General features: G+C 42.6%; 2 protein-coding genes across 8 annotated transcripts in view; one reads left to right on the forward strand and one right to left on the reverse strand.

The window, feature by feature from the left end:
- Nucleotides 1-27,385, forward strand: part of LOC144504323 (catenin alpha-2) — a 1,369,240-nt gene that overhangs the window by 545,987 nt on the left and 795,868 nt on the right. The window contains exon 8 of one of the 7 annotated variants that reach the window (XM_078229613.1): nt 7,303-7,313. The exons of the other annotated variants lie outside the window; for them this stretch is intronic. Coding sequence (XP_078085739.1) covers nt 7,303-7,313 — 11 coding nt within the window. The remainder of the gene's footprint in view (nt 1-7,302; nt 7,314-27,385) is intronic. 7 annotated transcript variants of the gene reach the window in all.
- Nucleotides 5,404-6,984, reverse strand: lrrtm1 (leucine rich repeat transmembrane neuronal 1). The gene has a single exon (XM_078230197.1). It carries the CDS (start codon nt 6,982-6,984, stop codon nt 5,404-5,406), a length of 1,581 nt encoding a protein of 526 aa, XP_078086323.1.

A 27,385-nucleotide genomic window follows, 5' to 3' on the forward strand; every position in this document is an offset into this window, starting at 1 on the left:
GAGGCACATTTTTGGAAGTGGGAACATGTGCCAGAATTGGACGGAAGGAGAGAGATCAAGGCGCTCTCCCAACTATATATCCAGAGATACTAATGATGCATTGAACTATTTTCGTCTGGTCCCAAAAGCAGATAAATAGAGGCACACAGATGGACAGGGCTCTGATGAAACCTGAAACATGAACTTTTGTTTCTCCATAAATGCTGCCTGACCTGCTGACTATTTCCAATATTTTTTTTGTTTTGTTTTTATTTCATTAGCGTCCGGTTGGTGAGCCAAGTGCGCTGAGCTATAAATTCACAGGCACTTTGTCGTTCAGATTAGGGAGAGTCTGGTGATCCTACCGGTGACTAAACTGGAGCAAGACACAATTATAAAAGCAGGGCAGAGAAGGGCCGGCAGTGGGTGGAATAATTTTGTTTCGGGCCAGGAGGAATATTCATGTTCTTCCTGACCACACAAAAAAAACGAGATATATATTTAACATTTTTGTGAGGGACTTGATTAGGCCACGTTGCACCTAGTGCAAATCAAGAGTACACACTCAGATCACCCAAACTAACTCAGGATTACATCCAATTATCGGACACAGATGAGGGACTGGCTGAAAACTGCCAGCCACTTCCAAAACTTGGAAAGAGTAAGAAATTGAGCTGGGAGCAGGAATGAATCTATAACGTCAGAGACCCAACCCCAATTTTCTGAATGTTACCACCCCGCTTCCACCCAACACTGGCAATGTAACTGGACACTAATGTTGCTTTATTTATGGCACTGCCTCTGATATAGCAGAGCCCACGCTTATTCAACGGAAGTACATTGTGAGCACAAGAACTCAAAACGATGCGGTCACGACATCTAAATAGCATTGAGGAGAAATACAAGATGACAGTTTATTTTTTAAAATGATTCCAAGTTAACCTAAGCACCGAGTTCAAGTTTACCTTGTATAATTGCACTGATTTTTTCCTATACTTTACTATTGACCTTTGATTTAATTCTTGATTGTTTCCTGATTGAATCTCGGTTCTAGTAAAAATCAATCCTGTGTTATCTAATCACTTTGCTGCAAAAATGGGGCTGGACTCAGCTCCGCTGTGCTGTCTAACGTGCCTGCAGGGACCATGGGAACATTTTGCTGTCATTTTATTCCTCACTCTTAGAGATGGTGATAGTTTAATTACACACACTGTCCGTTGCCCAACAGAAAAGGGAAAGTCGCCAAGCATCCAGAGACTGGTGGTGATTTTAACCTGAGGATCACCACACCTCAGGCGAGGGGCAAGGTTGAGAAGGTGGGGCCTTCATGAATAACCTCAGCCGGGGACTGAACCTCGCCTCGCTCTGCATCACAAACCAGCTGTCCAGCCAACTGAGCTAAACCGGTCAGCCCCATTAGCTCACCCATTCCTGCTGTAAGGGTTGGGCAATTTAACTATGGAGGGCATCACATCCCATATCATCCCAATATTCGGACACACTGTCAGGCTTTCATAGAATCTACAGTGCAGAAGGAGGTCATTTGGCCCATCGAGCCTGCACCGACAACAATCCCACCCAGGTCGTGTCCTTGTAACGCCACCTATTTACCCTCCTAGTCCCCCTGACATTAAGGGGCAATTCAGCATGGCCAATCAACCTAACCCGCACATCTTTGGAGTGTGGGAGGAAACCCACGCAGACACAGGGAGAACGTGCAAACTCCACACAGACAGGGAAAAAGTTGATTGGGAAGATCAGGGGCAGGGAGCCTGCCCAGTTATGTCTCCCTTTCCTCAACATGCTGGTGAAGATTAACTGCCTTTGAATACGGACTGCATCGTTGGACCTCTCTGATCTGTAAGGAGACAACTGGAAAGTGTGATTATACAGATCTGGCACGCTTCAGAACTGGCATCCTGATGAACAGCTTGGCCTGAATCATTTATCTTCTGGAAGATGATGAACCTGCTGTTGAATTCCCAGCATTCCGGGCTGTCTTAAAGAAATTCCTGCTGGATATTTCAAAATTTTCTGTTCTGACCTCAAAGACTGAGCTTGCGAAATTGAGAAAATATTCATAGGTAGTAGATTCCACCCCCAGTGCGGACCTATGCTGATTAGTCTTGGGTTAAAACTGTTCAGCAGCAAACACCCTTGTAACGTTGTGTAGGTTTGAGTAATTGTTGGATGTTGCACGTTTTATATTACTTTGTTTTTTTTTAAAGGAACTAAGCCTAGGCTTGCAGGAAGAGCAAAAACAGATCTAAACTACGATGTTTCTGACTTTGAATTGCTGGGGACTGAAAAGGGGAATGTTTCCAAGGAAATAAAAATGGCAATTGGTATTAAAAAATCAGTGGACGTGAAGTCTTTCCGTGGTGATCTGATATCTGTGCTTTTTTCCTCTTTGAAAGCGATCCATGCTTTTTAACACTCATCTGCACCACTACTCTCAGAGCCTGCAATGGCAAGTGATAGTAATGCTTATGGTTGCCCTTGGAGAGTTCAGCAATTTCGTCAAGATGAGCACTAGAGGGTGAAAAGAAAGTGTCCTTGCTGAAACTAATCCCTTCTCCCTCGTAAAGCAAATTGCTTCACCAAATCCCATCTCCTGTTGGGAGGAGGAAAGAAAATGTTTACAGTGTATTCATGAATTAGCTTTGCGGGGGGGCTACAAATCTACTATTTATGCCTTCACTGTTGCTGAGCAAAGTGAAGTTTATTTTCTGAAATGCATGTCCATCACCCTCGCTCGCCATTGCAGCATCTCTGCTGATGCCTGTGCTTCTGTGGTTATTTTTTTTCTCTCTCTCCTGTAGCAGTGGGGAGTTGGGGTGGATGAGGGAGACTTTTCTGAAATTAAATGTGATATAATTTTGTAAGAGCTTAACCTTAACACAGCTCTTTGCTAAAAAGGTTCTCAAGGCTGAGTAAACTCGGGTCCCATCTCCAAGCTCCCTCATTTGTGTGATTTAAATCTATTCCCCCTTCTTTGTCAGCATTTACATTGTGGTGCCATTCATCAGATGTCAATAACGGGATGGTGAAATGCAGATGCTATAAGCGATGGCAAGCGGAACAGAAAGTGGAAGTGAATTGCCAATGAATATCTAAATGCCAGCAAGGAAAGCAATCGCCAGTAGATGCCGGTATTGAGATTTCTTTTAACGATAGCTTTCATAACACCTCCCTTTAGATTGGTCTGTGAGGCATAGTTGAATTTTGTAAGAGGTGTTTTTTTTAAAATCAACTGTGCTGTTATCTCGACATATTTAGACTATCACCAGTGCTTTATCCTGCGGTCTACTGAAACTGTGTCAGTTACGAAGGCTATCTATAACTAATTCCTAAAGCTGCCAGCTCCGCGGTTCACACTGGAGCAGAATTGGCAAGCCTAAGTGCTAACGGGGCAGTGGATGGCGGCCAAGAAACAGAAGCAACAATGAAAGTACTAGGAAATATTGGGGGGGGGGGGGGGGAGAAAGACAATGCAGGCAACAATCACTTAAAGGGGAGTTCACTGAAATATTCTTTTAGACAAATAGCTAAGGAAACGAAAGGGGGGGGGGGGGGGGGAGCCGGGGGTGCAGCTCAGAAAAGTCATTTTGCGGAGTAAAGCATCACAACAGTGTCCTGCTGGAAGATCGCGACAGAGAATCCAATGTGTTAATGCAGAACATAATAAACACTGGGACCAACTTTGGCTCCAGAATGAAGTTGCAGCCGTTTTGGAATAAATCTGTTTTTGCTGTTTGGCTCCCCGGCATGTCATGTTGCTGCGAGGTCCTTGCAATTTTACTGTAGCAACTGGAACTGAGAACACAATTGACATCTCAATGTAGAGATGTGTCGGAGAAATTGCTGCTAGCTTTCTGAGCGCCTTCAGCTCTGAAAGGAGGAAGGGATTGGCTCCAGGAATGAGAACTTGTGGCATTTTGAAGCGAAATTTAAAGTGGGAGCCAAAAAGGCTACAGATTGCCAACGAGGAACAGAAGGGGTTTCAATGAAAAGGGCAGAGAGTGATCAAGGATAAAGAAAGCCAAGTATAAAGGGGATTCTAAGATAGAGAAAGGAAATGAAAAGAAAACACAAAGTGAGGAAAGATACATGGAGAATGTACACAGCATGCACAGAATGATTTAACCTTTTCCACCCTAAAGGGGTTGAAATATTCTCATATTCATGAAGTTATGTTAAATTCCTGTATTGGAAAAAGGATAAATTAAAGAGAAAAACATGTCAGAATTTTGTTGCTAGGCCTTTTTTGGAGTGGTGTGGCTTAAAGTATGAAAATATTTTTCAATTAAGTAAAAATAAAATTGGATAACAATGTTTGAAATATCTTAAATACCAGCAATATTATCTGTTTTGAAATAAAACATTGCCATCGGTAATAATATGCATAATTGATATTTTATGCTGGTATCAACAATTACCCATGATGTAGAAATTAAAAATTAGTCCCTGTCTCCAGAAACCCATTTTTCACTTCCCTTTCCGTGTTAGGTGCATCTGTGAAGCAGCTTATTTATTTATTGCCATTCTGTTTATTGTTTCTGGAGAAATGTAGACATTTGTGGGACGGAATTATTAATAGAAATGACCCCCCCCCCCCCCCCCCCCCCCACACACACACACTGCAGCAAGATATCACTATCCGCCCTGCTTTGGCTGTAGGCTGCAGTGTTCCAGGTGACACACACCTAGAGGAAGATGATGAGGGCGTGCTCAGTCTAACGGGGGCACATCTGTGCTTAGTTTTAATTATTAACCCATTGCACACGCGGGGAATATGGGTGATCTAGGCTTTGCTATACTGTGATCACTCTGCAGGGTTTTATTTTACCTGCCAAGAGAGGGTTGATTACTGCACTGAATTGAGGGGGGAGGGGAGGGGGAGGAGGGATAAATCACAGTGCAAGATTGAAGAGGATTTTCTCACCCATTACCACATACATAATAGATATAAATATGTTTGCATGTTGTTACCCTTGACTCTGCTGTAAATAACGTAAATAACATTTTTAAAAATATTTATTTAAATCAGGATAGTTTACAAAATTGATTAACTTACATCATTGACGAGCCTTGAACTCCCTTATTCCCAGATCTTACAGGTGGATTTAATATCATAAGAAACTGGTGAGAAAAGTTACATATACATTTTTTTTCCTTTTACAAATTTCAAATGAGAGTCGGACAGAGGATGGTTTGAAAGGTTTTAAAGACGCATTGAAGCTTAAATACTGTTTGGGCTTTTGAAAGACCCCCCAGGGCAAGGCTTGTTGGATTCAGTACTGTGTAATTCATTCATAACTCTGCATTGTAAAGTGGTCCTTTGTACGTGTGCCAGTCTCTTAGCCTCCAGCAGGTCCACCCAGCAAACTGTAGCCATTTCCAGCGGGCTGGCTGGAGTGAAAATTACACTTCACATTCCCTGGCTGGCTGCTGATGACACGAACACGATCCATAATCATTAATGATCACCAGTGCCCCTTCAATATGATTGGGTTTGTAGTCCACGTAGTACTCCTGTGTGGACATGGCAGCCATCTGGTGCATAGTTTGTTGCTGTTTCTGCTTGCGGCGCTGTGTCACAAAGCACTGCCTCAAGTGCCTCAGGCCAGCGGGAAAACACTTCCACGAGACATAAAGTACCAGCACCACGATCAGAAAGGAGAAAAGCAACGCCATGGTGCCAGTGATTACCTTGTGAACCTGAATGGTATTCTCCTGCTGCTCGGGAGAAAGCACACTGGTGGCAGTGATTAAATCAGTGGTTTTCACTCCCGTTGTATCCTGCGTGACATAGATGCTGGAGGCACCCCTGACTGCTGTCATTCCTTGGTCTGTTTCTGCTACACTGGCCATGTCCGAGATGGCCAGCGTGCTTGTGGTCAACTCGTCACATATGTGAAAGCCATGCACGGCATCCAGCACCTCCTCGCCCTGGGTATGCACAGGGCTGGCACACAGCAGACTGCCTTCATGGTGACCCTTAAAACTGCTCAACCAGCTGGCCAGCGCACAGATATTCCGACTGCACTCCCAGCTGTTCCCAGACAGGCTGATGCTAGTTAGAGACCTCCAGGAGTCCAGGATGGGCTGCTCGATGGCGGTCAGGCGGTTCGAATCCAATTGTAGTATCTTGAGGTTAGGCACGACCTCAAAGGCATAAGACTCAATAAACTCAATCTCGTTCCCAGAGAGGTCCAATTTTTCCAGGTGGTGCCACGTCCACTCCAAAGAGTTCACCACGATGCTGACTTTATTCCACTGCATGTAGAGGGTTCTGAGGGACAGGAGCCGGGGGAAGTGGGCGAAATTCACTTTCACCAGGTCGTTGTGTTCCAGGTGGAGCTCGGTGAGCTTGAGCAGGCCGGCGAAGGCGTTGCGGGCCAGGCTCTGCAGCTGGTTGTACCCCACGTCCAGGAACTCCAGGCTCCGGCAGTCCTGGAAGATCCGCACCGGGATCGACTTGAGTGCGTTGGAGCGCAAGTGCAGGGTCTGCAGCTTGCGCAGCCCGTGGAAAAGATCGGGCTCCAGCGCCTGCAGGTTGTTGTAGGAGAGCTGCACATGCCGCAGGTTGGGCATGGGCCGGAAGGTGGAGTTGGGCAGCTGGGCGATCTTGTTGGAGCTCAGCACCAGCTCCTTGAGGCGCCGCAGCCCGCGGAAGGCGGCGCCGTCCACCGAGTAGATGTGGTTGTGGTCGAGGTAAAGCCAGGTGAGCTGCAGCACGCTGCCGAATTGGTGGGCCCGCAGCTCGGACAGGCTGTTGTAGCGGAGGGACAGACCCTGCAGGCCGGACAGGTTCCGCGGCATCTCGCTCAGGCTCTGCGACTCGCAGTACAGCAACTTGCCGTCGCAGCGACACTGGCCGGCGCACACAGTCTGAGCGGCAGCCGGCAGCATCTCCAGCAGCAAGCCCAGGACACACACCAGCCACGCCGAAGGCTTCGCCAAGAGCCACTGGAGACTGAGAGCCACTAGCAGGAAATCCATCAGCAAGAGTTTAGACCTCCAATCCCTGGTTGGAGCTTGTTCTCCCTCTTTCCCTCACTCCTTCCTTTTTTTTCTGTCCCCCAATTGAAAGCGAGAAACCTTGCGAATGGGCAAACTTTTTCACATCCCCATCATTTGTTGCTGTTAGTTTTTGGAGCCGGCAACTGAGGTTTTTTTCTGACTCGGGCAGGTGGGTCTCCTGCCTCAGTGACATCCAGGTCCGAGGAAAAGGGGAGAGGAGGAGGAGGGGGTTTTGAAAAAAGGAAGGGAAAACAGAAAAAAGAAAATCTAAGCATCAATTGATCTTTTTCATTGTAGAGGCTTGCAAGGTGACGCGAGATTGCTTTAATGAAAGGATTCAAACGAAAATAATCTTACCCATCCTTTTCCGCACAGTGACAGGCTCCATTCAGTCACCCGTCTTTTTATTTGTCTGTGTCACTTAGTTAAAGACTGTAAAAAATAAAAGGGACCCAGTGTGGGTGAATCTAGTCCTCTCAGCTGCCTCACCATCAGTTACCCCGGGCTGTGCCTCCTCGGCAGAGAATCAGAGCAGATCTCCCCCAAGTCGGGGCTCAGTTGTGCAAGTTCTTTTAAACAATAAAAATCCTTCTCCTCTCGCCCCTACTTGCAGCGGCTGCGGTCTATGTTGCTGAGAACACCTTCCCAAACTCTCTTCTCTCTCTCTCTCTCCTCTCTTCCCTCTTGCTCATGAATTATTGGGCTCTGCCAGCCCAGAGTCGCCGTCCCATGGTTGCAGAGGACCACTGACCAAAGCGTGACCTTACATCAGTGGAGACTGGCTGCCACAAGGAGCCGGGTAACCGCTTGTGTCGGGGTGCCGCTAAGAGCAGGCTGCACGGCGGAGCATGACTCTCCCTCCCTTTCCAGCAGAGCGCTCTGCGCTGCGAGAGCAAAAGCAGGCGTGCTGAGTGTTGACAGAATGTCGTAAGCCACTCAATGATCGTTCAGACTTCCCAGCGCTGTGTCAAACATGGGCAGATTGAAAGGGGGTGGGCGCAGAGCAGGGCTCGAATGAGGCGGCGAGCAAGGACCGCGTTCACTCTCCCGACCGACAGACACCCCCAGAGCGCGTCGTCTCTTCCGTGTGGAAGGAGGAATTTGAAACGCAGGACTTGGCGTGGTCCAGATAATTCAGCAAGAGCAAAGAAACAGCTGTTGCAGAGGTGGTGGAGGAGGGGGGGGGGGGGGGGGGGGCGGTTGCCAATAGATGCCGCGGCATCAGGATTCATGAATGTAGCATTTTGCACAAGTTGGAAGCTTAAGCAAAGTGCATTACAGATGTGACCCACACTTACAATGATGCACATCCTTCATTGATTGCTGTTTGACTTTGTTCCTCCTGGTTCATGCCTGTTAATGTGGATAAGCCCGGATTAACCCCTTCACGCAATTACCGACAACCACCCATGGTCGATAAATAGCACACTGGTTGGCCCGGAGTTGGTTGTTGTAATGACTGTATAAAACAAAGCAGCAACTTCTGGCACCTCCACTTGGGCACGGGGAATCCAGAAGTTGGTTATCAGTGATACCCTGTCCTCCACAAGGTGCACTGTTGCAGATTTAACAGATGCGATCGACATAGAATCAGTGATTTGACGCGAGCTTCAATTTTGTGCACCATTCCTGCTGTAAAAAAAAACGATTAAATATGTTAATCCTTATTGAATGAGGTGCAACAGAGTTCCTAACAGTGTGTTAAATCATAATTACATAAGAATTACTGATGAATAACTGCGCTGCCACCCAAAAAGCTAATTGTAGATATGTGAAGTGTCATTCCCCAGAGTGCCATTTTAAAGTACCATTCCTTTTCCAATAATAAAACATGTATTTTAATTTTAAAAGTTTGTTTATCAGATTCAACTTGGGTTTTAATCTCACCATCTTTATTTTGCTTTCTGTAAAATGATGAAAGACTAATCACCATCAGTTGTGTTGATTCCTGGTTTACGGCCTGTGAGAATGCTTCAATCTGATTGGTTGCTCAGCCTGATCCATCGCTTCACTGTTCCTGGATGCCACCATGAATGTAATGTCAGAATCGGGGGAACTGATGTGCCAGAGCCCATTACATTAGTATTGGTGAGGGGTGGGGGATGGGGGGGGGCGGGGGGGGGAAGGGTGAGGGGGGCTTTGTTCCAGTTCACCATTCCTTCACTGCTGATTGCAAATTCTGAGCCAATAATTACCTCACTGTCCCTTCTTGGCACAGTACACTGGCTCACTCGGCAATACTGTGAACTGAGAAGCACTGGCAATCCCACTGGAAAACGTCAAAACTGGCTGCAGTTAGGAAGCAACAGCCCATATGGAAAAAAGAATCCCTATCCTTGACCATGAAGTGATATTTTGCGGAGCCATTCTAAAAATCTATTCTAATGAGTGCTTGAAGAGAAGCTGCTTAATGTGATTCTGCTGCTAATGAAGGAGCCAAAAAAACAAGCCTGTCAGGATGCATCAAAAGGCTCTCTAATGGGGCTGGAATGAATAAAAACAGGAGCTGACTTGACTCAGTTAGTTTATAATGTCACCTCAATTATGGATGCCTATTGCAATGTAAGTCCTCGACATGAAATAAACAACTAAAATTTAGCTAATGGTAGGATGTGTAGAATGTTAAACTTCAAAACAATCAAAGCTCTCATTGCGAAAGAAAAATAATGAAACGTTCAGATTTGTTCAGCTTTATTTGCATTGTCAGTTTTCTCTTCATCTCTCCTGAAGTGGTTAATTCATTCACTTCTGCGGATGCTCAGCAGCTGTCAAGTGCCCCACGTGAATGGGCATGAGTCTAGATACAAATATCGGCAGGTCATTCAGCTGAGCGTTTCATATATACACGTACTTCACACTAAAGATCAGTGGCAATGAGGAGCAGGATCTTCGGCTGTATTGCTAAACTTTATTTTTTTAATTGTTCTGAAATATTTTATCTCACATTTATGTTTTTGTTCTCCAAATACACTGAGCTGCAGTGTGCTGTTCGGTCTGGGTTTTCTCCTCTTTCATGCAGGAAAATGCAGGTACATTGAAGATACATTCTTCAGTCACTGCTAACACTCATGTCTGAGTCTGAACGTTTTAGGTTCAAGATCCACTCTAGAAAAAAATCTCAACTCGCACTTCAGTGACATGCTGAGGGAGGAGCGCAGAATTCCATCTTGAAATGGTAAACCGTATCTGTCCTCCATGTGGATTTAGAACATAAGAACTAGGAGCAGGAGTAGGTCATCTGTCCCATCAAGCCTGCTCCACCATTCAATAAGATGGTGGCTGATCTTTTCGTGGACTCAGCTTCACTTACCTGCCCGCTCACCATAATCCTTAATTCCTTTACTGTTCAAAAATGTATCTATCCTTGCCTTAAAAACATTCAATGAGGTAGCCTCAACTGCTTCACTGGGCAGGGAATTCCACAGATTCACAACCCTTTGGGTGAAGAAGTTCCCCCTCAACTCAGTCCTAAATCTGCTCCCCCTTATTTTGGGGCCATTTACCCCCTTGTTCTACTTTCTAAAGATCCCATGGCAATATTCAAGCAAGTTCAGGGGAGTTCCAGACATTATTTATCCCTCAACCAACATCATTAAAAGAGATTATCTGGTCTTTATTTCATTGCTTTTAGTGAGTCCCTGCAGTGTGCAAACTGGATACAAGTGCTTCCCTGTATTAAACCCATGGATACACTTCAAAGTACTTTACTGTCTGTGAAGTGTTTCAAGACATTCTGAGGTTGTGAAAGTTGCTATATAAATGTAACTCCTTAATTCCTTTCCTCCTCCATCCATTTATCTACCCAGATTAGAGACCAGCAAATACAAAACTCCAAAGTATAATTTGCCCCACAACAGGTGCCTCACTCGAGGCGCTTGAGAAATATTTGTTTCTATTTTTCCAACCTGTTAAGTTTTTTTTTCTTCTGACAGATGTTGGTCAGTTAAAATTAAGCTCTAACCTTCCTTTTTTAATTCAGGCTGAAATTTGGGATACATTGTTGTGATTGAATCATTTAGGAATAATGACCTCTCTGCTTGCCCAATACAACCCAGGTAAGATCTGAGTAATTTTTAGGATCAGGCTGCTTCTGAAATAATTCTGGCAAGTTGCTGGTGCAGTGTGAATAGAGAGATGGGCAGCTCCCAAATGAGGGGAATGGGGAGGGAAATCTATGGGTTTCCTGTGTAGTTGAGTTATAAACAGAATTTAAGGTGGGGGGAACAGGGGAGGTGGAGAGGGAAAGGAGGAAACAGTGGGACTGGTAGTGAATGGGGATTTACTTTTCTTCTGCCCTGACAAACCTACAGATGGCATAGGAACCCCATATTGTTGATTTATGTTGACTCCTGGCTGTTTCAAATGGGAACATCTGCTGCAAAATGGTGTTGAGTTCGGGTGTCAGTGAAAACGGCATGCTAAGTGCAGTGTTATGAGTTTTGTCTCAGTACTGCCCTAATTATTTCAAAGAAGTTGGATGATAATTGGGACTGTGACTATTTCCCTGTATTGTGTCTAGTTCACCAACCAGGCCCAAGAAGGGAATGTACTGTGCAACCATTGTGGCTATGAACTAGTTACTGGGCGGTGAAAGAATAAGCTTTGCCAGTAGGATTCAACTCCATGACGTTCCACAACAAGGCAGCGAGAGATCAGAAGACCAGCAATGTGAAAATGATACCAAGGGGAGACACTATCGTAGTGTTAATATCCTTTAACCAATATTCCAGAGGCCCTGGTTAATGCTCCGTGGATACAGATTCAAATTCCACCATGGCCGATGGAATTTAGATTCAATTAATTGATAAATCTGAAATTGAAATCAAGTCTCAGTAATGGTGACCGTGAAACTATCATCAATTGTCATTAAAACCCATCAACTTTAGCAAGGAAATCATCCATCCTTACCCAGTCTGGCCTACTTGTGAGTCCAGACTCACAGCAATGTGGTTGACTCTTAACTAGCCTCAGAAATGACCTGTCAAGTTATACCAAGGTACATAGAAAAGTTGTAACAAATGAACTGCTGCGGTTCAAGAAAGTGGTTCGCCATTACCTTCTGAAGGGCAATCAGGGATGGGTCACAAATACTGGCCTTGCCAACAATTCTCACATCCCATGAAGTAATATTTCACAAAATCCATTGATGGCCTTATTCTTCTCACTCTTGAAAATGTCCTTTGTCACAGCACCCTCAGCTTTTTATGAGTGTGATTTTCATTACCCTTTGTGTGCAATATGCTTCCTGACTTAGTTCCTGAACAGTCAGACACAAATTTGAAGATCATGCCTCTTTGTTCCACCTTGCCACACCAGAGGAAATAGTTTCTCCATATCACCCCCATTCAATACCATAACCACTTGAAATACCTTTTGGTCAGACCTGAACCTTCAAAACAGGGTCATGAAAGACACATCTCTGCAACTTGTCCTTGTCGAAAGGTGTGCAGGTTAGGTGCATTGGCTATGCTAAATTCTCTTCAGTGCACCCGAACAGACACCGGAGTGTGGCTACCAGGGGATTTTCACAGTACCTTCATTGCAGTGTGAATGTAAGCCTACTTGTGACTAACAAATAATCTTTTTAATTTAACCCCTTAAGCCCTGGTATCATTCTGGTGAATTTTAGAACATAAGAACTAGGAGCAGGAGGAGGCCATCTGACCCCTCGAGCCTGCTCCGCCATTCAATAAGATCACAGCTGATCTTTTCGTGGACTCAGCTCCACTTACCCACTTGCTCACCATAACCCTTAATTCCTTTACTATTCAAAAATTTATCCTTGCCTTAAAAACATTCAACAAGGTGGCCTCAACTGTTTCACTGGGCAGGGAAATCCACAGATTCACAATCCTTTGGGTGAAGAAGTTCCGCCTCAACCCAGTCCTAAATCTGCTCCCCCTTATTTGAGCCCATGCCCGCAGTTCTAATTTCACCCGCCAGTGGAAACAACTTCACTGCTTCTATCTTATCTATTCCCTTCATAATCGTATGTATTTCTATAAGGTCTCCCCTCATTTTTCTGAATTCCAATGAGTATAGCCCCAGTCTACTCGGTCTCTCCTCATAAGCCAACCCTCTCAACTCTGGAATCAATCTAGTGAATCTCCTCTGTATCCCCTCCAGTGCCAGTATATCCTGTGCACTGCAGCCCTTTACTAATCTCTAGCCATATATATGCTGAGGCCATGTACACCCACCACAGGAATTAAATCTTAAACTTTGAGTTTAATACAGACACGTGCATACACACACTCTCAACCTCATTCCCAGCCCCAGAGAGAACACGGGGTTTAGAATATTGATAGTGTGACACTTAATGTATTCATATGGCATACTTGCATGACACCATAATAATGGGTGTGTTTTGAGGAGCAGCAGACAACTGACGGCCTCGTTGAGATTCAAAGTTTGCAGCAAATTATGTCAGTCAGATCTCCGTGCTGATTTAATTTCACATCATCAGGTCAGTCCCTGAATCTGGTGTTGCAAAGGAATCATGGCATGGTCAGTAGTACAGTTAATTGACCCCTGCCCCAGGCTCCTCCTCCAACTGACAACCGTAATCCTCATCACTGACACCCCCAGTCCTTGCCCCCATCGCGATCCTCTTACCTGATGACTGGAGAACAATTGAACTCGGCACCTGGCTTTAGGTAATTGACGGCCAGTTCAAGTTGGAGTTGGGTTTAACATATTTGAAATCATTCCGCCTGCATTGGCCCTGAATCATAATGAGGTCTGTATTCCTATGCTTGATGATGTCTTTATCTACCACATCTTCAAGGAATCTTATAGTCATCATCCAATAATCACTTTCTAACAGGCCTCGCATAAAAGCTTCCCATTTTTTAGTTACACACAATATTTGCATTTACTGCCTGCAGTTTAATTCACTGCTATATCAATACAAAATACTTGACGGTACAAGGTGAAAAAGCACAAAATGCTGGTGAAATAATCCCTGGAACCACTTGATTGAATTACAGCATCTATTAGTTTGAGGTGAAGAAGGAATACATTTGTACCCTTCACATTTTTTATTTGCATTTTAAGATTAATTCATGAGTTGTGCCACCAATTGACATTTCAATTTTGTATACAAGTGAATTTATCAAGATAAGGATGTATATCAGGATGCTCCCCGAGTAATGCATCATTTCTGATTGCCAGAAGCTAGTGTCAGATCTCTTCATAGTTGCTATTTGCCTGAAAGACTGTATATAAAAAAACATACATTCCTGGAAAGTAAGGAAATATCTACAATCCTGTATGGCCTTTAGCTCTGAGATCCAGACTATGGATCCAACATGGACTCAATGGGCCAAATGGCCTCCAATGCCACAATGACTTTTTGAAACAAGTATGAAGAATCACAATTCACTTCTTACAGGGCACCAACCCAAAGGTTAAGTTTGCACCAACTGGCACTAAATTGTCTGTCTGGCACATAGATGAAATATCACAGGATCATAGAACTGCTACAACACAGAAGGTAGCCATTCAGCCCATTGTGTCTGCACTGGATTTTTGAATGCACAATTCTGCCATTCTCCTGATTTGATTTGATTTGATTTGATTTATTATTGTTGCATGTATTAGTATCAGTGAAAAGTATTGTTTCTTGCACACTATACAGACAAAGCATACCGTTCATAGAGAAGGAAATGAGAAAGTGCAGAAGTGCAGCAGGGAAGAAGCTGTTCTTGAGTCGGTTAATACGTGACCTCAGACTTTTGTATCTTTTTCCCAACGGAAGAAGGTGGAAGAGAGAATGTCCGGGGTGCGTGGGGTCCTTAATTATGCTGGCTGCTTTACCGAGGCAGCGGGAAGTGTAGACAGAGTCAATGGATGGAAGGCTGGTTTGCGTGATGGATTGGGCTACATTCACAACCTTTTGTAGTTTCTTGCGGTCTTGGGCAGAGCAGGAGTCATACCAAGCTGTGGGATTTTCACAGTAACTTCATTGCAGTGTTAATGTAAGACCAATAAATAAACTTTAACTACATCTGTAAACGTTGGTGAGAGTCGTAGCTGACATGCCAAATTCCCTTAGTCTTCTGAGAAAGTAGAAGTGTTAGTGGGCTTTCTTAACTATAGTGTCGGCATGGAGGGACCTGGACACATTGCTGGTGATCTGTACACCTAAAAACTTGAAGCTTTTGGCCATTTCTACTTCTGCCTTCTCCCCGTAGCCCTGCACATTCTTCCTTTTCAGATTACAATCGAATTCCCTTTTGAATGTCGCGGTTAAACCTGACCAAACCACATTCTCAAGCAGTTCGCTCCTGACTCCATTCGTTGTGTGAAAAAGCTGTTCCTTATGTTGCTTTTGCTTCTTTCACCAATTAATCTGAATCTATGTCCTCATGTTCTTGATGCATCCACGAGTTGGAACAGTTTCTCCCTATCGATACAGTACAAGCTCCTCATGATTTTGAATATCTCTATCAAATCTTTGCTCAGCCTTTTCTATTGCAAGGAAAGCAGTCTCAACTTCTCCAATCTACTAAAGTTCCTCATCCCTGGAACCATTCTTGTGAATATTTAATGCACTCTTCCAAATGCCTCCAAATTTTTCCTAAAGTACTGCACCCAGAACTGGATGCAGTACTCCAGCTGAGGCCAAACCAGCATCTTGTCCAATTGTGCCATAACTTCCTTGCTCTTGTACGCTATGCCCCTCTTCATAAAACTTAGGATCTTCTCTACTGCATCTACTTAAAGTGTTCCATTCTCCAAGACAAATTCAGCAAAATGTTCCTTATGTTCGGCAGTATTTAGGTGATTCCGAATTGTGCCCTGTTTCAGCCTCGAGTGTCGAGTCCAAAGTGTTGATCCCAATACTGCACAGAGAACTAAGACTAAAACCGAATTAAGGTTTTATTTAAGCTTATTTATACTTAGTTCTGTACTTAATACATCTAATTTTAAGTAAATGTTTTGCAATGTACAAAATTGTGGCAGTTTTTTTGACCTAGTATATGCTTAATAATTAAATGGTTCAATATTATCTGCAGATTTTGTCCCTGCTTCCTCTAGACCTAATTTCAAATTTATTGAAATGTACAGAGGACATACATAACTCCAAAACTGAATGCTGTAGGACATCTCAACCTCTTTAAACCACACTTAAAACTGATCCTAACCACAGCACCCTTTTCCCATCCCCACACTAATTTTTAATCCAATTTGATATCTGCCTGCTAATTCCATAAACCTTTAGTTTTCTAGTAATCATTCATTCAGTATATTGCCAATGGTTGTCATCCCTTCTAAAATCTTTGCTGGCTACTTCCTTTTTGTCGAGATATATGATTATTTCATTCTTAATTAGACACTAACATTTTCTGCACCACAGATGTTAAACTAACTGGCACAGCGATTAGTTGCATCTCCCTTTTAAAAAAAAAAGAAACTATATTGGCTTCATCTCCAATGCTCGATCACACAACCACACTCAATAAAACTCTAAAATTAAATAAGCTCCAATTTTAACCTCGCTTGACTGATCGGAACAGAATGGATTCAGCCCAGCCACCCATGGATGGCACGGTGGCACAGTGGTTAGCACTGCCATCTCACAGTGCGCCAGTGACCTGGGTTCGATTCCAGTTTTGGGTCACTATCTGTGTGGAGTCTACACGTTCTCCCCGTGTGGGTTTCCTCCCACAGTCTGAAAGATGTGCTGGTTAGGTGCATTGGCATGCTAAATTCTCCCTCAAAGTAAACTAAAGTTTATTTATTAGTCACAAGTAGGCTTGCAATGAAGTTACTGTGAAAATCCCCTCAGTGAACCCGAACAGGCACCGGAGTGTGGCGACTAGGGGATTTTCACAGTAACTTAATTGGCATGTTAATGTAAGCCTATTTGTGACACGAATAAATAAACTAAACTAAACATTTCACACCCTGTCCAATTTTATTCTGCATTGGAGTATAACGTCTGGCCTGGGTTAAAATGGGCATGCAACCTGTGTTCCTACTTTTGGGTTAGATTAAGATTGGTACTCTCATTGGTCAAGTTTTGGCAATTGTACCTTTACCTTCCTCAGAATCCTACAGCATCTATTTTTTCAGATGATAATTTGGAACTGACACTGTCATAAATATTTGTTGAATTACTGAGCAAGAGGCTATAGTATGCAGAAGAGAAAGGGTCTGTTTTGATCAGTATCCTTTGTATTTTGGAGGAACTTGTTTGAAAGAAAATGCACATATTTATATGGTGCCATATCACATTCTCAGAGTGTTTGAAAGTGCTTTCAATTCAGTGGATGATTTTGAGGTAGAGACACAATTATTGCGTAGACAACTACATCCATCAATTTGTACATAATAATATCCTGCACAGAGCAAATTAATTAATGACCAAATCTTCTGTTTTTCAGTGGTGTCAGCTGCTGAAGGAATGTTGGTCAGGGCACAGGGTGGCTTGGTGAGGATTTGCTGGTGGCTGGGTTGCCTGCTATCCCTGAAGTTTGCTACCAAATAAATGGCATTTGCTACCAAATAAACCTGTTGGACTTTAACCTGGTGTTGTTAAAACTCTTAAAATCCCTGAAGTAGCCTTGGGAACTTGTGTGTCCAGCTGGGCAGTTTATTGTCCAAACAACAGCACCTGTGACACTGTACCATTCCTGCAGTATTGTACTAGATTATGTGCGTATATCTGAAGCACATATTCATCTGGTTTATCCATTGGGGACGAAGTAGAAATGGTTGAAAGCTTCAAGTTTTTAGGTGTCCAGATCACCAACAACCTGTCCTGGTCCCTCCATGCTGACACTATAGTTATGAAAGGCCACCAATGCCTCTACTTTCTCAGAAGACGAAGGAAATTTGGCATGTCAGCTACGACTCTCACCAACTTTTACAGATGCACCATAGAAAGCATTCTTTCTGGTTGCATCACAGGTTGGTATGGCTCCTGCTCTGCCCAAGTCTGCAAGAAACTACAAAGAGTCGTGAATGTAGCCCAATCCATCATGCATCCCATCAGCCTCCCATCCATTGACTCTGTCTACACTTCCTGCTGCCTTGGAAAAGCAGCCAGTTTAATGAAGGACCCTACCCACCCAGAAATACTCTCTTCTACCTTCTTCCATCAGGAAAAAGATACAAGAGTCTGAGGTCACGTACCAACCGACTCAAGAACAGCCTCTTCCCTGCTGTCATCGGACTTTTGAATCGCACTAAGTTGACCTTTCCCTACACCCTAGCTATTACTGTAACAGTACATTCTGCACTCTCTCCTTTCCTTCTCTATGAACAGTATGCTTTGGCCATATCGCATGCAAGAAAAAATACGTTTCACTAATACATGTGACAATAATAAATCAAATCAAATTACATCTATAGCATAAAGTCTTGCGCAATTTTATTTCCTGTTACATTTTTCTTATCTTTGATGATCAGAGCATCATAAAATCCCTGCAATGCATATCGAGACCATTCAGTCCATTGAATTTGCACCGACAACAATCCCACCCAGAGCCTATCCCTGTAACCCCATATATTTATCCCGCTAATCCTCCTGACACCAAGGGACAATTTAGCATGGCCAATCAACCTAACTTGCACATCTTTGGACTATGGGAGGAAACCGGAGTGCCTGGAGGAAACCCACACACAGACACGGGGAGAATGTGCAAACTCCACACAGACAGTCACCCAAGGTTGGAATTGAACCTGGGTCTCTGGCGCTGCAAGATGTGTGAATTTTGTCTATCACATCAGTTTGATCATTTTAAAGTACTCTGTGACTTTCACTTGCATTCTTAAACTGACTGACACATTCCAATCTGCAAAGCTCCCTGAATAACCTGCAATTAAACTTTGATTGAACCGAGTCTTTATTTCCCTAATAACAATCAGACTCTAGCCTTAAGGAAACTCAATTTTAGCAGAATAATACATTGCGTTTTCCATGGTTTACTGCCTTCTGCCCTAATTGTGTCATCTGACTTATTGTGAGACTGACCAGTAATTAGTTTTTTTTTAAAAAGGCTAGCATATGTTTTCATTGCACTTCCCATATTATGTAAAAGACTGACAAATCAGAATGGAAAACTTGTGGTTATATAGTGCTTTTCATAAACACCAGACATTTCAAAGTGCTTTACAGACAGCAAAGTACTTTTTGAAATGTCATCACTGTTGTAATGTAGAATGGAGGAAGTTAGGGAGCATATGAATCATAAGTGAAGAAAATATCTGTAAAACTAATTGAGAAGCAGCTAAGGATGTCTAGAAACAATCAATGCTAAACAGCCAACCTACCGATGAAGGTTGTCTGTGCTGAGCTGTGAATTACTGGCAAACATTTCCTCTGAGACCCATTTCATTGCTTAATTTCCACTTTTCATCATTAGCTGGCCTTCACCATCCATTTTGTGTAGCCAAAAGTAGCTGAATTATGTTTGTCCAGTGACTACATGATCCTCACAAGTGTGATACTTCATGGTTTGTTTCAATTAGTTCCTGGTATTTTAAATTACCGATTTGTCAAAAAAATCTGATTAGATGCACGCATGCGCCATCGGGCTGGCCGTGGAATCTGAGTGGTGTACAGAAAACCACAAAACACCATCAGTGTGCAATCAAGGGCTGCTTTCCAACATTTTTGTTTACATTCTTTATTATTATTAATTTTCAAAATAGGCAATATTCTTTCTTTCTAATGAAAATAAATGTGAGTTTCATCGCAGTGAGAAGTGTCAAGTCTAACCCAAAATTTCAGCCATGCATTTGTAATCACCAGCGGTTATTATTTTAAAGGCTACTTCATATAATCTTAAAGGGCAGAAGGTGGTTATTCGCACCATCTTGCCTGTGCTAATTCTATGAAGGAGTTATCCAATTAATCCCTCTCCACTGCTCTTCGCACAAAACTGGGAAATTTCTCCTTTTCATGTTCTTATTTCCTTTCCTTCTGTTACAACAGATTGAAGATAATTGTTTTTATGTTTACCTTTTCTAGCCACACACTGCACAGAATCAGAACAAAATAGTGATGGGCCAAACAAATAGAATAGGTTCATTAAACCAGAAGGAACACAAACAGAAGTGTAAATACTCATGAAGGGGAAAGAAGCAGACAGGTAAATAAGATTAATGGTAGGAAAGAATAGAAGAGAAATATAAAAGTTAAGAAACGAGGGAGAAGAAAAGAAGAGGGAACAAGGCGGGTCAATTTTCATTAAAGTGAAAGAGCTGTGTTTCAGATGGGGACAGGAGAGCATGGGTCCTGTTACATCCGAGACAGAACAACAGTCAATGTTTTGGTGATGACACATGCATACGTGTGTCTAAGATTCAATAAGCAAACATGTTACCAGCATCTGCAGAGTGTCAGGACCTGTGTAGGCACCATAGCTTTGCCCCTACTTCATCACAACTATCTACAGATTTTCCATGTGCCACATTGCGGGAAGTCTGCTCGTAGTCAAAAAATGGCCTTTGTGCTTTTAAAACTAGCAAATAGGTAAAAATGTGAAACATGATTATATTTTGCTCATAAATTGATACCAATGAATATTTTTAAAAATCGGGGTCTTGAATAGGAAGAATCAAGTTAATGAAGATGGATTACTTGACATTTAAAAATGGATTAAATGATGGGGCGTATGGCTTGCAGTGAAGTATTTTATCTTGCCGTCCTTTAGGAAATAGGCTTATGCATAGTTAAGTGAATGTTAAGACAAGGCTAGCGATAGAGTATTCCTTTGTGGATTCTTTGTTTAGGGGTGTATTTGTTACAATGGAAACCTATTCTACTTAATGCATTACAATCCTGTTTGCTCACACACATTTTAAAAGGAACTATTTTTAAACGCAACCTGACTGTCACTGATTGTGAAGCGACTAGGTTTCTGGCACCCCATTTGAAGTTTCTTCATTTGAATATGTGACAAACATGAAGTTAAATATTTTTAGCTTTGCCTTTTTATTTTCTTTCAAAGACTGCACTACGAAGACTAAGATATTTCTTTATTAATACATATTGGCTTCAACGCAATTACATTCCATTAAATAACTAATGTCTTGACCAAAACCCTTTGATTGCTATGTCTAATTTACAAATCTCTCAAACAGAACCGTGGAGGCTTAGATTTGACTGGTGGGTTTATACTTTCTCTGCTTCAGTTAATTCAAATCTTGTCCTCTGAAGTGGGCACAAAGACTCGAAAGGCTTGTATTTTCGTTATGTCGTCTGTTTGCTTATGTTTCTGTGTTTTCGAACCTAAATGCAATTCTGCATAAGAGTCAAAACGTACGTTTTACATAATAAAAATCTATGGGAGCATAAATCCTTATTGACACAGCATTATATTGAAATGATTTAGAGATGTAACATGGAGAACTGCTTAATGAAGCTTATTGTATTCAAGCAACATATCGAGAAGAGGTGAGAGCTTCTAGCTCTTTCCTGGCTTATTGTTTTGTTTGCATTGGTGTGCCCTGAACATTCACTTCTCAGACATTGACTGCACCATCTAAAGCATACACAATTAGTTCCTCAGATTCTAACAGTGAATAAAACAAAGCCAAATGTGAAAAACAATAATGTTTCTAATACTGCATTACCCATTTCAGTGTGTGCATATATGGGTACAAATGGTCATTTTAAATAATGCATAGGGCATACTTTTACAGCCCCTCCCACTGGCAGTATTTTCCAGTCCTGCCAAAGTCGATGGACTTTTGAATGCCTTGTCACATTCCCCACCCTCTATTCTGCCATGACTGGGTCATAGAATTCTGCCTCAAAATCCCACAATCTTGGACCACAACCAGGGCATTGCACGCACGATTCAAATTGATGAATAAAGAACATATTGATGTTTATCCTTTTCATTCAAATGTTTTTCTTTTCTGTATCAGTCAGCATACTAAAAATTTGTGCAGTTCACATTGAGTTGCTTTTTCAATAGAGAGCCCAGCCATGACTGACAACCTCTCAATGTATTCCTACCTGAATGCAAAACACACACAATTTTCCTATTGGCTGAACTGGTGAGCTTGCCCCATGTCGGATATACAATGCTTATTTTGTGACCTATGAGACCTCACCCTTTATTGACAAATTGAAAATGTAGTCTTTTATTGTCTTTGCCTTTCGTACGTTGGAAGTATTAAGCATTGAGCACTTGCACAGCTTTCCAAATGCCAACCTTGATTTCTCAGGTCACGCCTACAGTAGTTTGATAAAGTATTAATCTTGGCTGAGTGGAAAGAGGCATCCAGTGATGTCCAGTTAAATTGTAACCAGGTGTAACCAAGCTCTTAGAGAATAAAATATGTTGTCAGGGAAGAACCAGAGGGAACATTTGATTTTGTACTTTTTTTTCAAATATGTTTTTCACTATTGTAAATATTGCAAATGCACAATGTTCGCTTCCAATTGCAACTCCTCAGATATGAACAATTCATGTCCGCATGCAACAAGATCAGGACAATATTTAGGCTTAAGCTGACATGTGGCAGGTAACATTAATGTCAGACAAGTTCCCAGAAATAACCTTATCTAAGGATAGCAAATTTAAGCATTTCCCCTGTATAGTCAACAGTGTTACCACGGCTGAATCCCTTCACCATTAACATCCTGGGTTACCACTGACCTGAAAGTAAACTGGAATCGCCGATATGGTGGCACAATGGTTTGCACTGCTGCATCACAGCGCCAGGACCTGTGTTCAATTCCTGGCTTGGGTCACTGACTGTGCGAAGTCTGCGTGTTCTCCCCGTGTCTGCTTGGGTTTCCTCCGGGTGCTCCGGTTTCCTCTCACAGTCCGAAAGATTGGTTAGGTTAGGTGCATTGGCCATGCTAAATTCTCCCTCAGTGTACCCAAACAGGTGCCGGAGTGAGGCGACTAGGGGATTTTCACAGTAACTTCATTGCATTGTTAATGTAAGCCTACTTGTGACACTATTAAATAAACTTTAAACAGTCTTGGAGGGCCAAATGGCTTACTCCTATTTGCTGTGTTTTTATGTTTCTGTCAGCCACCATTTGCCTTTCTCATTACCACTATTGCTGAAGTTATCATCCATACATTTGTCATTTCGTGATGAAACTCTTTCCATGGCCTTGCCCTTCATACTTTTGCAACGATTTTGATCTTTGCGTGTCTGCTAATGCCATCTATTTTCCCCCAGTTGAAGCATCCTTTTTTTCACATGGTCCCCACAATTGGAAATTCCTCCCTAAACTTTGTACACCAACTTCCAAAACTCCTTATACACCTTGCTGTTGAATAGCATTTTCGACCTCCTCCCCTCCTTCCTGGGGCTGATATCCAACTGTGAAACTCATGCTGATATCCTGTAATATTGAAGGAGCTATTTAAGTCCACATTGTTGTTTGTTGCCTACCTGCTCTTTCAACACCAACACAGCTTGTTCTCCTGGACGCTGGTGATCTTTAGTCAGTTCACGGCAGGCATTACAGTTGTAACAAGCATCGCAGCTTGAGAGGGAGGTGAATTGTTTATGCCATTTGCCTTCTGCAGTAAATAGTATTGAGCAATAATTGTATTGCTAAGTCCTGCAATCTTAAGAGATAACTAACATGCACTAGGCAAATTGAATGGAAGCAAGAACTGAAACTGTCTGAGATTAGATATAAAACCAATTCTTTAAAATATAAGTCAGCAAATGAGAACTGGCATACTGTAAGTCCAGCAAATAATATTTTCCCCTTAAATCTGAAGAGAAAAGTGATCCAACGAGTGATTACTGCAAAAAGAATCTTCCTTTTATTACTTTTCAATTGCCCAGACAACATTCTTGTTTTCTTGACAGCTGCGGTACTCAGTGATCCATCTGTCAATTTTGGATTCGACCATGTGATAACATTGACCAATCCAGAATCTCATTGTGCTTGGGCTGATGTAGAAGTGTGACCATTAGCAATATGGATTGCTGCCGAAACATTTCCTGACATTGAGCAGAAAAAAATGATCACAGTGGCGAATTCAGAAAGAGAGCTATGAGTCAGATGAAGCATTTGGACAGTGGGACAGTTGGATAATCTATAGCGAAAATAAAGATCAATGTCAAACTCAGGCTAGTTTGTTCCTTACACAAATATATGCAAAGCCTCCAGCAACATGTATCCAGCATTGGGTTTTTTTGTACTTTAATAGAACAGATCTTTCCAAAATAAAATTATGCCAACCAATTTATTGTTCGAGTGGTTGCAGCAACATTGTGCAACTGTTGATTATTTTTCTTTCCTAATCATCTTTGTGGAGTTATTTTTATACCGGGAATCATTCAAGGCTACGGCAAGCTGACCGGAGCTGGACGATAAATGGCTAATGTCAGCTGTGTAACAGAAGTCAATGGTGTGCGTACTTCTCGAAAATTTTCATTTAATCGAAAGATGTAATTGTCCTCAAAACTTAAAGCCACTGAAGCAAACGCTACTGTTTGGAGTTATCGAGGAATTTGGAGGATAATATTCAAAAAGTGATTTATTTAATTTTTTCTCTACCCTTCTCAATCAAGAGGATTAGGATCGTATGTGAAGGTCATTGTATGAGGTTTTAATTATTGAAAAGTACAGTGTTAATCTTCCTGACTCAAGAGTGTGAAGAAACTGATTAAGGACAAAGCAAATTTGAATTTTTCACAACCGTGACAATATATTCAAACGACCAAGTGCAAAAAAAAAGGACTTTGATTTGAATATCCATGGCGTTGCACACAGTCAGTTGAGGGGGGGTCGCCAATGAACAGATAATCCTGTTTTTAGATATGGAGCCTAATGAATTGACAGCTGGGTAATGTGAGCTGGGATTCTCAGGAGGGGGCGGGGGGGGGGGGGGGGCGGTGGAGGAGGGGGGGTTGTATTGTGCACAGGGTGATGGACAATACAAAGGCAAATTATGTTACTCTGCATTGTTTGATGCATTGAAGGACTGCATAAGCTTAGTGCCATTGTAAACGGATGTGTAAATGGATGCCACAGGGAAAGTTGTTTGATTGCCTAGGGTGGTTCTAGTATCATCCAGTTTACTTGCACTGTTGGATCTTGGCCTCAAAAGGCCAACATGCTTCCCTCAAAGAGTTCAATCTGTTTGCAATTGTTTGCATGCAGGAAACATTACCCCAACATATTTGATGCTCTCTGAGCACATCATCAGCAATTCATTACCAGCCATATTTATATATTCTCATGAAGCATTATCCTGCAAGATAGAATTATTAGTAATTAGGCAGGTGCATTTTTTTTTCCTTTTAACTATTGGTCCCTGGTGTTTAAGATTATGTTTCCATAATCAAGTTTTAGAAGTATTGCTCTGAATTGACCACCTGCCCCAAGCAAAGGTGACGTTCTTGGCTCTGTTCACTTTGCTTGGCTCCTTCTCACAATGTCTTGGGTGCATGAGTGATTTTAATATGGGAGGAACTCTAGAAACTGTAACAACTCTGTTAGAATCTTGTTAAGGATGTTTCTGGTAAGCTGGGAACCTGTGGATGTAGAATATTTGGATTTCCAAACAGCAGCGAGGTGGACAAAATTATGAGGGACAGAGATAGGGTAAATAGGAAGAAACTTTTCCCTGTAGTAGAAGGGTCAATTGCCAGGGGACATAAATTTAAGGTAAGGGGCAGGAGATTTAGAAGGGATTTGAGAAAAAAACATTTTATCCAGAGCGTGGTGGGAATTTGGAACGTACTGCCTGAAAGGAAACCCTCAAACATTTCAGAAGCATTTAATGACTACTTGAGACATCATAGCATACAAAGCTAAGGACCAAGTGCTGGAAAATGGGATTTGATGCTTGATGGCCGGCACAGACAGGATGGGCCCAAGGGCCTTCTTTTATGCTGTAAAACTCTCTGATGATAAGGTGCCACACAAAAGGACATTACACAAAATTAGCACTCAGGCTCACACTAGCATGGATTGAGGATTGATTAATGGACAGAAGAAAGAGTCAAATTAAACTGGACATTTTCAGATTGTCAGGCTGTAACTGGCAGGATACAGCAAGGCCTCAACAATTTACAATTTATATCAATGATTTAGATGTGGAGTACAGATTTAGATGAGACTGAGTACAGCATATCCAGGTTTGCTGACATTACCAAGTTCCGTGGGAAGTAAGTGGTAAGGAGTACTCAAAGTGGTTGCAGAGGAATATAGACAGGATGGGTGAGTGGGTAACAGGAATATAAAGTCACCATTGTCGCAGATGGCCATAGGCTGCTCTCCCCTTTGAGGGGGAGAGCTGACTGGTGGTGATTTTAATCTGAGAATCACTAAACCTCAGGCAAAAGGCAAGGCTGAGAAGGTGGGGCCTTCATGAATAACTTCAGCTGGTCCATGAATTGAACCCGCGCTGTTGGCATCGCTTTGCATCATGAACCATCTGTCCCTGTGGATAACAAAGAGCAGTTTGTTATCCACGAACAGTGGATGACAATAACGGCTGGTGGAACACTATGAGGTGAAGTTGTCCACTTTGGTGGGAAAGCAGAATATTTTTCAAATGGTGAAAGGCTAGTCAATGTTGGCATTCAGAAAGATCTGGGTGCCCTTGTGCTCAGATTACAGAAAGTTAACATGCAGGGACAGATTGCATTTCGGAAGGCAAGTGATATATTATCCTTTATTACAGAGGGATAGGAGTACGAAAAGCTGTAAAAGCCCATCTGGTTCACTGATGCATTTCAGGGAAGGAAATTTGCTGTCCTTACCTGGTCTGGCCTACATGTCATTTCAATGTCTATCACCAAGAGTGGTTTGGAAGCACCACTATTGTCCGAGCTGGCCGAGTCCTGAAGGAGCTGAGGTAGGAGATCAGCCGAGCTCCTACTAAATGGAGGAGCAAGCCCAACTCCTATCGTATCAATGGTTTGAATCCTCATTGTTACATCCTATGGAACAGTTTGTTGGAGCTGCAGTGTAGTGCCCAGCCATTTGTGACAGCCACATTTAAAAATCATTCTTTTTTTTTGCCTTTGCTTTTTCTGCCTTTGGGAACATCCTGCTCCAGTACAAATCCATGTGAGGAAATAAAATGCATGAATTACAATATTTCTAGTTCTGCTAAATTAACAATGACATAATTGTTTGAGTTGAAGCAGACGAGAGAAATCTGTATATCAAAGCCAGACTTTGGGATCAGTAGAATTGTTTTATTCCGTTCACTAGCTATCTCTGAAACATGCCTCCGGATTCATTTATAACTGCCTGCCTTTTGAAGGAGTGAAAAATGGAGGCACACTTCTGGCATTGTCAGGACAGTAATTTTCCACATGACCGAGTCCAGCTGCATCTCAACCCGTTTCCAAACCAGCATTTTGCATCCCACTTCTCTGGATTGTCGAATGTTCACGCCTGTCACTAAACCTGACCCTGGGG

Source organism: Mustelus asterias, chromosome 1, assembly GCF_964213995.1.
Source record: "Mustelus asterias chromosome 1, sMusAst1.hap1.1, whole genome shotgun sequence".
NCBI lineage: Eukaryota > Metazoa > Chordata > Chondrichthyes > Carcharhiniformes > Triakidae > Mustelus > Mustelus asterias.